This window comes from Macrotis lagotis, chromosome 5, assembly GCF_037893015.1.
Source record: "Macrotis lagotis isolate mMagLag1 chromosome 5, bilby.v1.9.chrom.fasta, whole genome shotgun sequence".
NCBI lineage: Eukaryota > Metazoa > Chordata > Mammalia > Peramelemorphia > Peramelidae > Macrotis > Macrotis lagotis.
In genome coordinates, this window is record NC_133662.1 from 135,790,410 (window position 1) to 135,803,968 (window position 13,559).

At 34.2% G+C, this 13,559-nt stretch overlaps 1 protein-coding gene and 1 pseudogene across 3 annotated transcripts in view; both read right to left on the bottom strand.

The window, feature by feature from the left end:
• The window catches only part of PTPRK (protein tyrosine phosphatase receptor type K), a 721,956-nt gene that overhangs the window by 295,505 nt on the left and 412,892 nt on the right, over positions 1-13,559 (bottom strand). For all 3 annotated transcript variants that reach the window (XM_074187554.1, XM_074187553.1, XM_074187555.1), the window contains one exon: positions 7,833-8,007. In XM_074187554.1, the coding sequence (XP_074043655.1) occupies positions 7,833-8,007 (175 nt within the window). The remainder of the gene's footprint in view (positions 1-7,832; positions 8,008-13,559) is intronic.
• Positions 8,016-12,449, bottom strand: LOC141487944 (heat shock protein HSP 90-beta-like; annotated as a pseudogene).

The following is a 13,559-nucleotide window of genomic DNA, read 5'->3' on the forward strand; positions in this document are numbered from 1 at the left end:
AGTTAATTCTCCTGGATCTATTTTCCAGGTTGTTAATTTATCCTGAAAAGTATTTTATGTTTTCTCCATTTTTTTTCAGTCTTTTTATTTTGTTTGATGAAATCTTATAGCCATAAATTCATTGATTTCTATTTATCCAATTCTTTTTATTTATTTAAGGCCATAGAGTTAAATGACTTGCCCAAGGTCACACGGCTAGGCCATTATTAAGTGTCCGAGGCTGGATTTTTCAAAAACTCAGGTCCTCCTGACTCCAGGGTTGGTGCTCTATCCACTGTGCCACCTAGCTGCCCCTATTTATCCAATTCTAATTTTTATGATTTTATTTTTTATGATTTATTTATTTTATATTATTAGAATAATCTTGTTGTGGAAAGTAAACAAACTTCCATCCCCCAAAAAAAGATAGTGAAGAGAAGTGAGAGGAACTAAAGTGAGAAGAAACAAAAAAGTGTACTTCAGTTCAGGTTCAGATTCTATCAACTCTGACTCTGGGATGAGACCACCAGAGAAGTTGCTTCAATATCTTTCCCCATAGTTGTCATTACTAGCTATATTTCCCTGCATTCTATTCCTCCCCACTCTTATTTATTCAGGAGGTGATCAGTGGATGCCTTCAATTTCTATTTTACCTTTTGCTTCTAGGATCTTAGGGCAATTTGGCTAAATTATTTTGTGAAAAATGAAGCCTAGCCTCTTTTCCTGGTCATAACTTTCAGGGAAGTTTTAAATAATCTTTCCTGGATCTGTTTTCAAGGTCAGTTTTTTTCCCAGTGAGATATTTCATATGTTCTTCTAATTTTTAATTCTTTTGGTACTGTTTTATTGTTTCTTGATCTCTCTCAAAGTCATCAGCTTCCTTTAGCTCCATTCTACATTTGAATGAATTATTTTCTTCAGAGAGCTTTTTTTAATCTCCTTTCCCAGCAGGCCAAGTCTACTTTTTAAGACATTCTTCTCCTTATTTGGCTTTTGGGTTGCTTTTTCCATTTGGCCTAAGCTGATTTTGAACATGTTATCCTCTTCAGCATTTTTTTGCATTTCTTTCATCAAGCTATTGACTTGGTTTTCATGATTTACCTTTTCTCTTCCCAGTTTTTCCTCTACCTTCATTATGGGCATTTCTAAGTCCTTTTTTGAGCTCTTCTATTGCCTGAGTCCATTTCATAGTTCTCTTGCAGGCTTTGGATAAAGAAGTTTCAACTTTGTGATCTTCTGATTGTGTATTTTGATCCCCCATGGGACCAAAGTAATTTTCTATGGTCAGATTCTTCTTTTTTTTCAGTGTTTGCTCATTTCCTCAATTTATGACTGATTTCCAATACTTCCAAGGTTTTTTTTTTTTTTTGGGGGGGGGGGGGGTTGGGAGACCAAACAGTGATCTTAATTTCTCCAAGGTCTAGTGAGAGTTTCTGACTGTTCTTTTGCCTGTACTCTGGTCTATGGATGACCACAGGCCCTCCCCTCTACCCTGAAGCTGTGAGGCGGGTCCCTGCTTCACTATGGTAATGGGGCCCCAGACTGCAACCTGGATTTTAGTATGGGCAAAACAGCAGAGTCCTGCCCCAGAGAGAGCAGTCTCTCTCTGCCCCCTTACCATCTGTGGGCTGTGCGCTCTGGTAGTGCTGAATGGCTCTGGAAATTCCCACCATGGATTCTCTCCAAAGGGCTTCTCTGAAGTCTGCACTGGCCAGGGTTTTGTGCTTACTCTGATGCAGCAGACCATAGAGTTTATCAGCGCCCCTTTAAGTCATCCCTGTGGATCCCTGGCCAAGAGATCTGGAATCTTCTCCCTCTATCAGGTACCCCAAGGACCCAGGTGCCCCATGGACTGTTCCTGGAAGGCTGCAGTAGGTTTGCTATGACACAACGGCACTATGGCTCTTTCCAACCCCAGGGTCCCCATGAAACAGATCTTTCCTGTGGATCTTCTAAATTGTCTTGGACTGGGAAATTTTATCATTCAGTCTTTCTTTGGTTTTTTTTTTTGCCCCTTTAAATTTTGGCTACATTCATAATTTGATGGGTTTTCCAGAGTTTTTTGGGGAGACAAGTTTCCAGGAATTTTATTTTCCTTCACTTACCTTTTGTGTTTTCTTTTCTAGTTACTTAATATAATTCTAACGAGTTATATTACTTTCCCAGTTGGTCAATTTTATTTTTTAAAGAGTTACATTCTTTTTCAGTTGGTTATTTTTACTTTTAAAGGACTTGAATTCTTTGGCCAATTTTTCCATAATTTTCTTGCATGACTCTTATTTCCTTTTTTCATTTATTCTTGCTGTTTTTTGGTTTTATAATTCCTTTTGAAGTTCTTTTATGAACTTTTGGATTTGAGTCTAATTCATAGATTCTTTTGAGACTTCCCCCCTGTACATAATTTTCCATTGTCTTCTTCTGAGGTGGCATTGTTATCTTCTTTATCTGCCCAGTAGTTTTCAACAGTGAACCCATTTTTAGTGGGTTTTTTTTTGCTTATCTTTATTGTTTTATTTCTGCTCCTTGGGAATAATGAGTATAAACCTAATCTTTTTATGAAGTGTGATTCCCTGGCTTGTCATTGGCAAAGAGGTTGCCTATGCAGTCCAGGTGTTGCCTTGGTAGAGATTGGTTTCCTCCTTTATGTAAGGTTCTGCTTATACAATGGTTTGTTCCCAGCACAGTCCTGTCTTTGGCTCCAGTGTTTCCAGGTTTCAGAACTTTGTTTGAAGATGGGAACCTCCCTGCTGGCTTGCAAGCTAGCTGTCGGGACCTATACTGTTGCCAAACTGTGGGAACCTGGACTGTACTATTTCTGCTTTTTTAGCTCTCCTGACAAGCTATGCTTTATTTTCCCCTTTCCCCCAAATACAGACCTTCTGAAGATCCTCCATAATTTCTACCATTGAAAATATCTTTGATTTTGTCTTTTTATGGTGGAATCTGTAGCTTTAATATCTGGGCAGAAGATTCATTTAGTTTTGTATAGGGAAAAGCTCTGGGAGCCTGCTAGCTTCCTGTCACCATCTTGGCTCCACTACAATTCAGTTTCAATTAATATTTATGAAGTACCTACTATGTGCCAGGAGCTCTGATAAGATTATAGAAGAAAAACTAGCTGACAGTCCACCAGAAAAAAAAAGTTTGGGGGTTTTATAGGGCCACAATATTATCAAAAGTATGGCACAGGACACAAAAGTAAATGAGATGTTGCAGGAATAGTGTACAGTTGTAGGAGGTGATAATGTCTACCATGACACTTTGCAGAACATACTGGGGGTATTGCATATGATTCTGAAACATCATTTAAGAGAAACAGTGATTATTTGTAAAGTGAACATGAAAGGCTAACCAGGATTGTGAACTAAATTTTAGATCATGTTGGGTGCAGGTTGGTTTAAGGAAGTGAATACTTGAAGGTAAGGAGAAAGCTTGGTGGCTTAATAAAAGGCAAAACGCTATATCTGAATTCAGAATGATCTGAGTTCAAATCCACTGGCAGAAACATTCTAACTGTATGACCATGGGGAAGTCACTTAATCTGTATACTTCAATTTACTCAACTAAGAAAATTGGGAATAATAATAGCACCTATTTCCCAGAGTTGTTGTGAAGGTCAAATGATAAAATATTTATAAAATGTTTGGGACATAATAAATGCTAGCTCCTTTTACTACAGTAGAAGAAAAGGATTAAAACTCTGTGATGAGATAGCTTTTTTTAAGTACCAAGAAAGGAAACAAAAAAATGAAAAAAAAAAAAGAATAGATAGTCTATATAGCCAAAAGGGACAGAACCTAAATTAACTAAAATTTCAAAAATTAAAAATGAAAAAAATTTAGGCTGTTTTAAGGAAGAACTTTTTTCAGAAATACAGCTAACCATAAGTAGAATGGGCTGCCTCGGAGAAAGTGGCTTGCCTTTCACTATTAAAATGAAACGAAAAATTGAATGACCACTTCTCTGGAACATTACAGGAATTGTTATTCAAATATAATAGATTAATGGATCTTCTCCCAAATTTGAGATTCAATAACTGCCTGAAACACTGCTATGAGACTTTCAGAGAAGGAATAAGTTAGTCTAGAGTTGGCTTCAAAGACTGCAGCTTGAAAGATACATTATTTTTAGGTAGGTGGAGAAAAGGAGGCAAACATTCTAGGCAGGTGGAGGAGCAGAACTTCACAATGCCACTTAAATCGCAAAGTTAGAAGTTTCAAAAGTAGTTTTGTCTTTGGTTGACAAACCACTAGAAAATGAAGAGTGTACAAATGACAGATATTTTAGCCAAGATTACATATTTTGCACACTACAATTTTTAAATCAATTGAGGAAAAGCTCCTGCTCATCACAGATTCTATAATAACCACTGTTGTCAATAAAGTTTGACTTCCCCAAGCTAAAGACTTTATCATTACGCAAAATGATCTGGAAGCAATACGAAAGTCATGACAAAATAAATTAAATATTTTTTCTTACTCCTTTCCTTCCCTTGGTTATGAGAACACATAGATCAATACTTTTCAGCATGAGAATCTAGCAGTGAAATTTTCATTTGTTATAAACAGTAACATAAAAGCCCTAAGCATGCCCTGTCATTTTTAGTTTAAGAGAAAATGAACATATAAACTCTTACCCTAGGGTCATCTTTGACAATAGGCAATACTATGCCAGCTTAAATTAAAGACAATTCATATCAGTGGCCCAAAAATTTCCTTTAAAATTATCATCTTTTGTATTCCTGTAACGGAATGTCAGTTTTAAAGTGCCATTTAGATATAGGCCCTGTCATCATAGTTAATTTTCAGCACAGATTTAACACCAGGATAGATGATGCCCCAAAGGGATAGTTTTACTTAACAATATTTGTTTGGTAGATATCAAAACAAATGTGGAAATGTATTTGCCTTTATTGTCAAATAAAACTGTGAATAACATATCATATGTACTTATTGAATATCAGACAATAGATAGTGAGCTGTTTTCATTAAAAACTGGTTTGACTATAAATAGGTATGTGTAGAAATATCCATGTGAGAACAGCTAGGTTGTACAGTGGTTAGAGCACTGGCACTGGAATCAGGAGAACCTGAATTCAAATCCAATCTCAGATATTTAATAATTAACTAGCTGTGTGACCTTGGACCAATCACTTAACACTATTGCCTTGCAAAAAAAAAAGAAATACCCATGTTCACATATACATGTGTGCTAGAGATACTTCAACTCATGTCTTTGGAGTAAATTGTAACATTTTCATTTTATTTACAACTAAGAAATCAGTAAAGGTTATAAACAAAGGTTTAAATTATTGTTTTTTGATGTCTCCATTAAAGAGAGGAATGAAAAAGATATTAACAATATTGAGTAAATCTAAAAGTGTGTCCTGTTATTGATGTTGTGCTTTAATCAACTGATAATCATTGAACATTACTCCACTGTGTTTGTATAAACATGTTCACACGCAGAAATAGTCACCCAAGGTTACTAGATTTTTAAGTTTTTGCTTAAAATTGCAAAAGATAAATAGCCATGGACTAGAAGTTAGAAGGTCTGGTTTTTTTTGTTTTGTTTTGTTTTTGTTTTTGCAAGGCAAATGGGGTTAAGTGGCTCACCCAAAGCCACACAGCTAGGTAATTATTAAGTGTCTGAGACCGGATTTGAACCCAGGTACTCCTGACTCCAGGGCCGGTGCTTTATCCACTACGCCACCTAGCCACCCCAGGTCTGGTTTTAAAACTCTTCCATTGAGTGGTTATGTAACTAGCCCCCAGGCTTCATTTTCTTCCCCTATAAAATGTGAGACTTAGTTAAATGATTTCTAAATTCGTTCAAGAAAGAATTTAAGAATTCTAGAGAAAATGTTCTTTGTGCTAACATCCAAGTACATTAATTTAAAAAAAATCGTAGGCTAAATACTCTGTCAATATTGCCTTAAATAATCAGAGAACCAGTTCTTGCCTTATAGTTTTTCATTTGTAAATGATTAAAAATTTAATGGAGTCTCTCTCTCTTGCAATAGAATGCATTAGTTATAGTGTCCCTAACTCTGGACAGAGAAACTGATGTCAGATTTCAATAATTAAAATACTTTTGCATTGTGTCAATATCCACATGGACAAAAATAGGAATAGCAAAAGTCTCTTTTTTTAGCAATCTAAAAAATTATTCATTTTACAAATGTCACATATTTCATCACAAAGGAGACATCTGATGAGTTACTGAATATGAACAGTAACTATTAATCAAGTTAAGCACTCTTTCCATAAAAGTAGTTTAAATTGCAGTATCTGAATAAAGACTTCAACAGTATTCCAGATCTTGTCAATAACATATTATCCACCAAAATCTCTTTCTTAAGTTTATTTATATGAAGACACTTTGATCTCTTCATTAAAGCTAATTTTCCCTTTTAAAAAATTCATCACTACACTTTTAAATCCATTACTGCTTTTTTCAAATAGTTTCCATCAACAGCAGCCCTGTGACCAAGAGCATTTACGTACATCCATACAGCACGCTCTGTGACCATGACAATTTTATGACATAATCATCAAATTTAGATTGGGGATGATCCAAAGCCATCTTTAATTCAGTTAGGAACATAAGGTTAGCAACAGTGGCAAGCTGGAAGGAGAATGTGGTCAAACACAGAAAGAGTATAATGGAAAAATCATAATTATATGTGTATGAGACAAAAAAGAAAATACTTATCTTTGAAAGGTTGCTTAACTTAATATGATATCATCAATAATAACTACAAAAATATCTGTAATTTTGCTATTTTGCAAAGCACTATACATCCATTATTGCATTTAAGCTTCAAAATGACCCAGGAAGGGAAGTAATGTTGGAACTAATATCGTTAGTTTACAAGGACAAAAGCAAAACTTAGAGAGATTAATATTTTCATGGACAGAGACATAGCACTAAGGGTAATATTAGAACTCAGAGGTTTTAAATATATTTGGACATCTGTGTCAAATGGTGATGGGGTAGGGTGTAAGGGAGACAATTCAAAGTATAACAAAAAAAAGTTAAATTAAATTTTAAAAAAGATTAGATTCCAGAACCTCAAAAATCCAGCATGCTACCAAGTCATATGCAATGGTATCTTTCCCTAATTTTTTTGGGGGGGGTTGCTGTCATTTTCTATCAAGAAATCTATTATCCTCTACTAGAGTGTGTGATAAATTTAATTGTACAGCCATCTGAAGTAGAGTCACAACCTGACAGAAAGGTAGCTACTCATTGACCTGCCTGAAGGAATAACGAAAAAATATCCCATGAAACAAAGGAGATCAATGCTATTAATATATAGATTAGCATATGCAGGTTGTATGGTGGTAATGTAATAGTAGTGATGGATGTGCACTGATTGGTACCCACTAATTCACTTGGTTTTCCATATATTTAGTGTCTCTTTCTGTCAAATGAAAGAAATTGTATAATGGTTGGAATGTGGCATAGTGAATGACTCACATGGGAATAAATCCAGTGATCTGATTTTCCTAGCTCAACAGAGCTTTACATAAAACAGAAAAAAATATTTCCACCAAAAATATTTAAATATTTATCTATATTAATTATAATTTAACATAGCTTCATGATAGAAAATTACATTTAATATGCTGAGTACAGTTTAGAGATTTTGATGTGCAATTTCCTTTGACAAATAACACTTCATCTAAAAATTTTATCTATGAAATGTTCTTTACTTTGTGATACTACTTTCATAATCCGTTGAAGTGAAATCAGTATTTTTGTAAAAAAGGAAAAAAAAATCTAACCTCAATTATAAGTTATTTGAGTCTCAAAAGATGTTGATAAATAACAAAAAAATCTTACCATACCTCTCACAATTAATTGAGCAAAATTGGAAACTCCAGAACCTCTTTCTGATTGAGTTACACAGCGGTACAAATCCTGGTCAGTTTTTGTCACTTCTTGTAATCTAAAGGAAGCAGCAAATCTTCTATGATTGATATTTTTAGTCTGAGCCACTGGTATATCTTCTCCATTCCGCCTCTGCAAATAGAAAGCAATGCTTAAATGAAAACAGAAAGTATTTGTTATTGTTTTTAAAAGTCAAGTTAAATAAAGTTGAAATGAGTCACAACAAATTGTTAAGAATCTAAAAGAAATCTGATTTTGAATTCAGATCTTCCTGAATCTAGGACCAGGTCACTGCAGGACCTAACAAACTTTAGGGGGCAGAAAACCGTAAAAGTAAGAAGGGGTAAATTTAGGAGGAACTGTTAATAGTCAGAGGACTTTCATTTTTTAATGGGAGGTAAAGGAGCCACTAGAGTTTACTGTATGTGGGGAAGAGAGTGTGTGATTTTAACAGAACAGCACTGTAGGAAAATCAATTTGAACACCTTAGCGCAGATGAGAATGTTGCAATAGGGCAAAAGGAAGATGATGGGGTTTATTTCAAGATGAAGGCAGGGTCAGTGAAAAGAAAAGGGTATTTATTATACATAAGATGTTACGAAGGAAAATCAATAGACAGTGACAAGTGATTTAATATGGGAAGTGAAAGAGATTAAGGAGTAGTTAATGACTGTTACAATATTACAAATCTGAGTGTCTAAGAAAATAATGTCATTTCAATAGTAAGAAATTTGGGAAGATATTACCTTGGGGAAATGATGAATTTTTTCTTTTCTTTTATATCCCCCGGAAGTTCTAATCCTTTCTTAGGAATAGAAATAGGGGTCCCATTGAATTGCTTTACTCATCAATGGACTCTATCAAGCATACTATTACAAAACCATATTTCTATATTCATTCCACAAAAGCAGAGTTGGCCCCTTGCTATTTGCTTTCACTGGTGATACAGTAGACTCATTTCTGGGTTTCCAAGGAAGTCATCTTCATCTCCTGACTGACATGTGTGATAATATAGTTCAGATAAACAGCACCTGTTGGATGAATCTTCATGGATGCCATGATTCAGGTTTTTGAAAAAGCCTCATAGATCTTTTGGTAATGCTCTTTGTCTGCTGCCAATATAGAGAAGAGTTTTAGACACTTCTTCTTGACAAGGTTTTTAGGGATATCCTTCAAGATCATACTCTGCTGCTACATTTCTTGAAATGTTAAGGGTCACATCTTTACAGTCCATCACACCTCGAATAAAATTAAGATATTCAGGAATAAGCTCATCACAGCTGTCTATGATGAACACATGACACACATACAGTTTAAACATCAAAGGGAGCCCAGCAGGGGATGAAGAATAGGGCTCCAAATAGCAGTTAGCCATCCATAGAGAAATGCTTTACTGCTAAATGATCTTCTGAATCATTAGTGACATTTTTGTAAAATCTTCCACACTCCTCTTGGTTGATGTCATCAGGATTACATGTCCAGATAGGCTTGCTCTTATTCAGCTTTTCTTCATCAATGTATTTTTCTTTGATGTTCTTGTCTTTACTTTCAGATTATACAATGTCAATCTTAGATATTATTTCTTCTTTAGCTGGCTCTTCTTTTTTCTATTTTTCTTTCTTGGATTCATCATCACTGGCTTCCATCTCTTATTCTTTCTCCATATAAAGAGTGATGGGATAGCCAATGAACTTTAATTGCTTCTATACAACTTTCTTGACCTACCTCTTTTCAATATCCACCTTGTATGTTCTTTCAGATGTAAAATCATCTGGACACTTCTGTCAATAGGATCATCATGGTCAACACCAAACTGAAAAGGAACTACCAATCAAAGATTCCCAGACACTGTTCATTATCATTGAGCTTGGTGACGGCAACTACTCTCTCTGCCACAACGTAAGTTTTAGAGAAATCTACACCAAATGGACCAAGCATGGAAATTTCTGCTACAACCTGAAGACTCTCCATGAAGGTGCCAGATTTAGCAATGGTTCCCAAGTTATGGATCAAATCAGCTTTCTTCATGCAATTGCAAGCTTTCATCAAGGTTAGAGCATGTTGTGGAGCATAGGAGATAATGTTAATGTTCAGTTCTTTACCTCTGTCAAATTTGGAAAGTTCTGTCAATCTCTCATGGTAGATCTTGTTCAGGCTATTGAGGCTTTGGAAATGATTTCTCAAAGGACAATTTCCATACTGGAATAAAAAGTGTTCATAATCAAGGACATAAATTAGGTAATCTCTTCCTGGAAGGCAAAAGCCTCTACCACCTCCTCCGCATGCTGTCTTTGTTCAGGCATCTTGAGTTGTTACAGCTAGGATGTCCAATTCAGTGAAATGTTGAGGGTAGGGGCTTCAAAGACTGAGTTTTAGGAGGAGTTTGACTCAAGAGTACTGCTTTGCATTCTTAAGAAATACTTAGGACCTTTCTCCACAAAGAGTTTTTATTTATTTTATCTATATCTATTGATATTTGCATTTGAAAATTAAACTTCTTACTATTTTTATGGAAATAGCTTTGATCTCATAAACACCCAAAAGCATTTTAAGGACCCACTTTGAAAACCACTGGTCTTCTCGGTAGTCCAGAGAGCTAGGATAATTGAATTAGATTGGCTATGGACTGTGTTATTCCCATCCAGAGGAAGATAAAGAAAACAAAACAAAATAGACACGAAAAAACCCAGCCTTTCAGAATCTGATGAATTCTTTATAAAACTTATCTTATTTATTGATTTTGATTAATCCTAATTCCTCATATCAAAAATTACCAATCTGTAAACATGTTTTTCAAAATATGTATGTACAATACTAACCTGACTGTTCCCCACTGAGCGGAGGGTAGAAGGAAATTTTCTAACTTAAAAATGTGCATGTGAAACATGGATGAAAATAAATATCAAATATTTTTTTTAAAAATTGATGATCTATAGAAAATGATTTAACAAAGTAGTATATTTTACACTAACTCATAAAAAGTTTATAACCAAACCAATGAAACCTATTATTATCCATTTTTAAAGTAAGACTTCCCTTTTCCTTTTTCTCCCAGTTACCTCCTTTCTCCTCTGTCTCTCACTCTCTACATCCCAATACTCCAGATCTCTACTGTATCATGGACTCTGGGATATTGATACCTGACAGGATGAGATTATAGAAAGCTGAGTAAGTACCAACACTAAAATGTAGTTTTCAAAGGATAATAGTTAGCAATAGAAATTTCAATCACATAGGGAGCTATGATAGATTGTAATGGGGGGAGAGGGGAGCTAGAGACAGCAATTGAACAAACTTCAATTATTTATTTATTTATTTGGTTGTTTCTCCTGTTCTGATTCTGTCATCATTTTCTGAGATTATGTACCCCTCCTTATATAAGAGTTATGATGCTTAGTTACATGAAATACAAAATGTTATTAGTTATTTCTTAATTATTTCTTCCTGAATACATTGAAGAGTGGGGGGGGGAGTCTAATATTGTCTCTGATGCTAAAATCTTAGTTGAGATTTAGTCATTTGGTGAATGACTTCAGATAGATCACTAATAAAAAATGGAAAAAAGGAAAAAGGGTCAGAGGCATAAAAGAAATGAGGAGAGATTATTTAGATAAGCAATAAGCCTCCATATCCTCAACTAGCAGAAACACAACATCCATATTATTCCTATTTAGGGTCCACCCTGCAGATATAGTATTCTAAATTTAGATTTTTAAGTCATAATGTAGGCAATTGTCAATGAGCTGCTTTATCAATTAGAACTATATAAAAATGAATGGACCAGAAAAATTAATGCTGAGAGACAGAAAGTCAGTCAACATGCATTTATTAAGTTTAGCATTAGGACAGAGAATAATCAGAAAGCAGAAAAATGAACACACAACCTAAAAGAGTACATAGGGTAGCTAGGTGGTGCAGTGGATAGAGAATTGGTCCTGGAATCAGGAGGACCTGAGTACAAATCTGGTTTCAGACACTTAATAATTGCCTAGCTGTGTGACCTTGGGTGAGCCACATTGCTTTAAATAAATTTTTAAAAAAGAGTACATAGATAACTTTCCCCCCATTTTTACATGTAATATGTATGGTATTGGTGAAGGCTTATAACATCTTTTCTGAAGAAAAATAATATCATCACAAATTATCTGGACTTTTATAAGTACTTTGAATTCAATATTAGAAAACAAGTTTGAAACCTTAGACTATGTTAATTGATAGTGTTAATTCCCTTATAAAATTCTTCTCAGGCATTCAAGAATATACCTTTGAAATATCTCCTGCAAAGCTATCCTTCCATGTATTATATATGTATGCATATATGTATATCTATATATGCATGCACATGCATGTATTCTACTTACATTCATATGAAAGGAGGGAAACCTCTAATGGACCACTATCAAGTCAAGACTCTGGACATTGACTTTTGTTAAATAATGAGATAACATATTTCAAAGACAGGTTTTTATTCCCTCGCTTCCAATATGAGCAGTTGAATATTGGAGATAATATGTCTTTGTAGAAAAACTTAGACAAGAGAGAAATAAAATTTAAAAGAAACTATATCAACTGATGCTTAGATCAGCATTCTAGGAATATATATATATATATATATATATATATATATATATACATATATATATATATACACACACACACATAAATGTATGTGTATGTGTGTGTTTATATGTATACATATGTGTGTGATTTTAAAGTCGATGAAATTGGCTATAATATTTTTCTTCTGTTTATTTATATATAAGCAAAACATGTAAAATACAAACACAAGTGTTACTTTAAATTGGAAGCATTAAAGAAGATAACTCAATAATTTGCCTAAAGAACTAGGTATTTCATAATATCAAGGTAGATGGGGGAGAAGGAAGTCTTTCAAAGACAAGAAATGGGAAAACAAATGACATTAATGTACTTTACTTGCAAATGCTACCAAAATACACTCAAAAAAAATTACAGCTTTGTAAAAAATTTGATCAATAACATTATCAAAAAGTTCAATAAATAGAAGAGTAACAGTAGCAAAACAGAACTGTTATTTTTAATATATCTCCACCATATAGTAATAAGCTTAGGTTCTTGATGATAGTAGATATAACAGCAAAGAGAAAGATCATCAAGACAGGGATAGACTACATCTGCTTTCCACTGACCAACCAACCGAAGTTCAAGAGTTGAGCACAATGCCTGGAAAATGTTAAGTGCTTAATAAACATTGATGTATTGACTTATTTCTGAATTAGTTGATTAGCTTTTACACATAGATCACATATTTGATACTTCAAACTGCTCACATTTAAAAATAAGAAATAATTAAAATCAGCAATCCCAGCATTAGACTTTTCATTTTAAAATTGAAAAAGAGAATTTTAAGAGATTTCTATTGTCTAATTTGGTGATGATTATTGTTATAAACCCATTATGTTTGTATATATTTCATACTTAAGTGATATGGTCCTATTTTCTAGGATTAAATAATTTTTAACATATAAGTGTCTTAATAACTATATAGTTCACCCACAACTTCATCTAGAGTTGGAACATGAAGCCTGGAGACTAAGAACTAAAATAGTAATTCAATAGTAAAGTTAACTTTGTGGGGAAAAGATGGACTGGACTTGTTTTTTCCAAGGTATTATTATTGTTGTTGATTCCAGTAACTTTAGGCA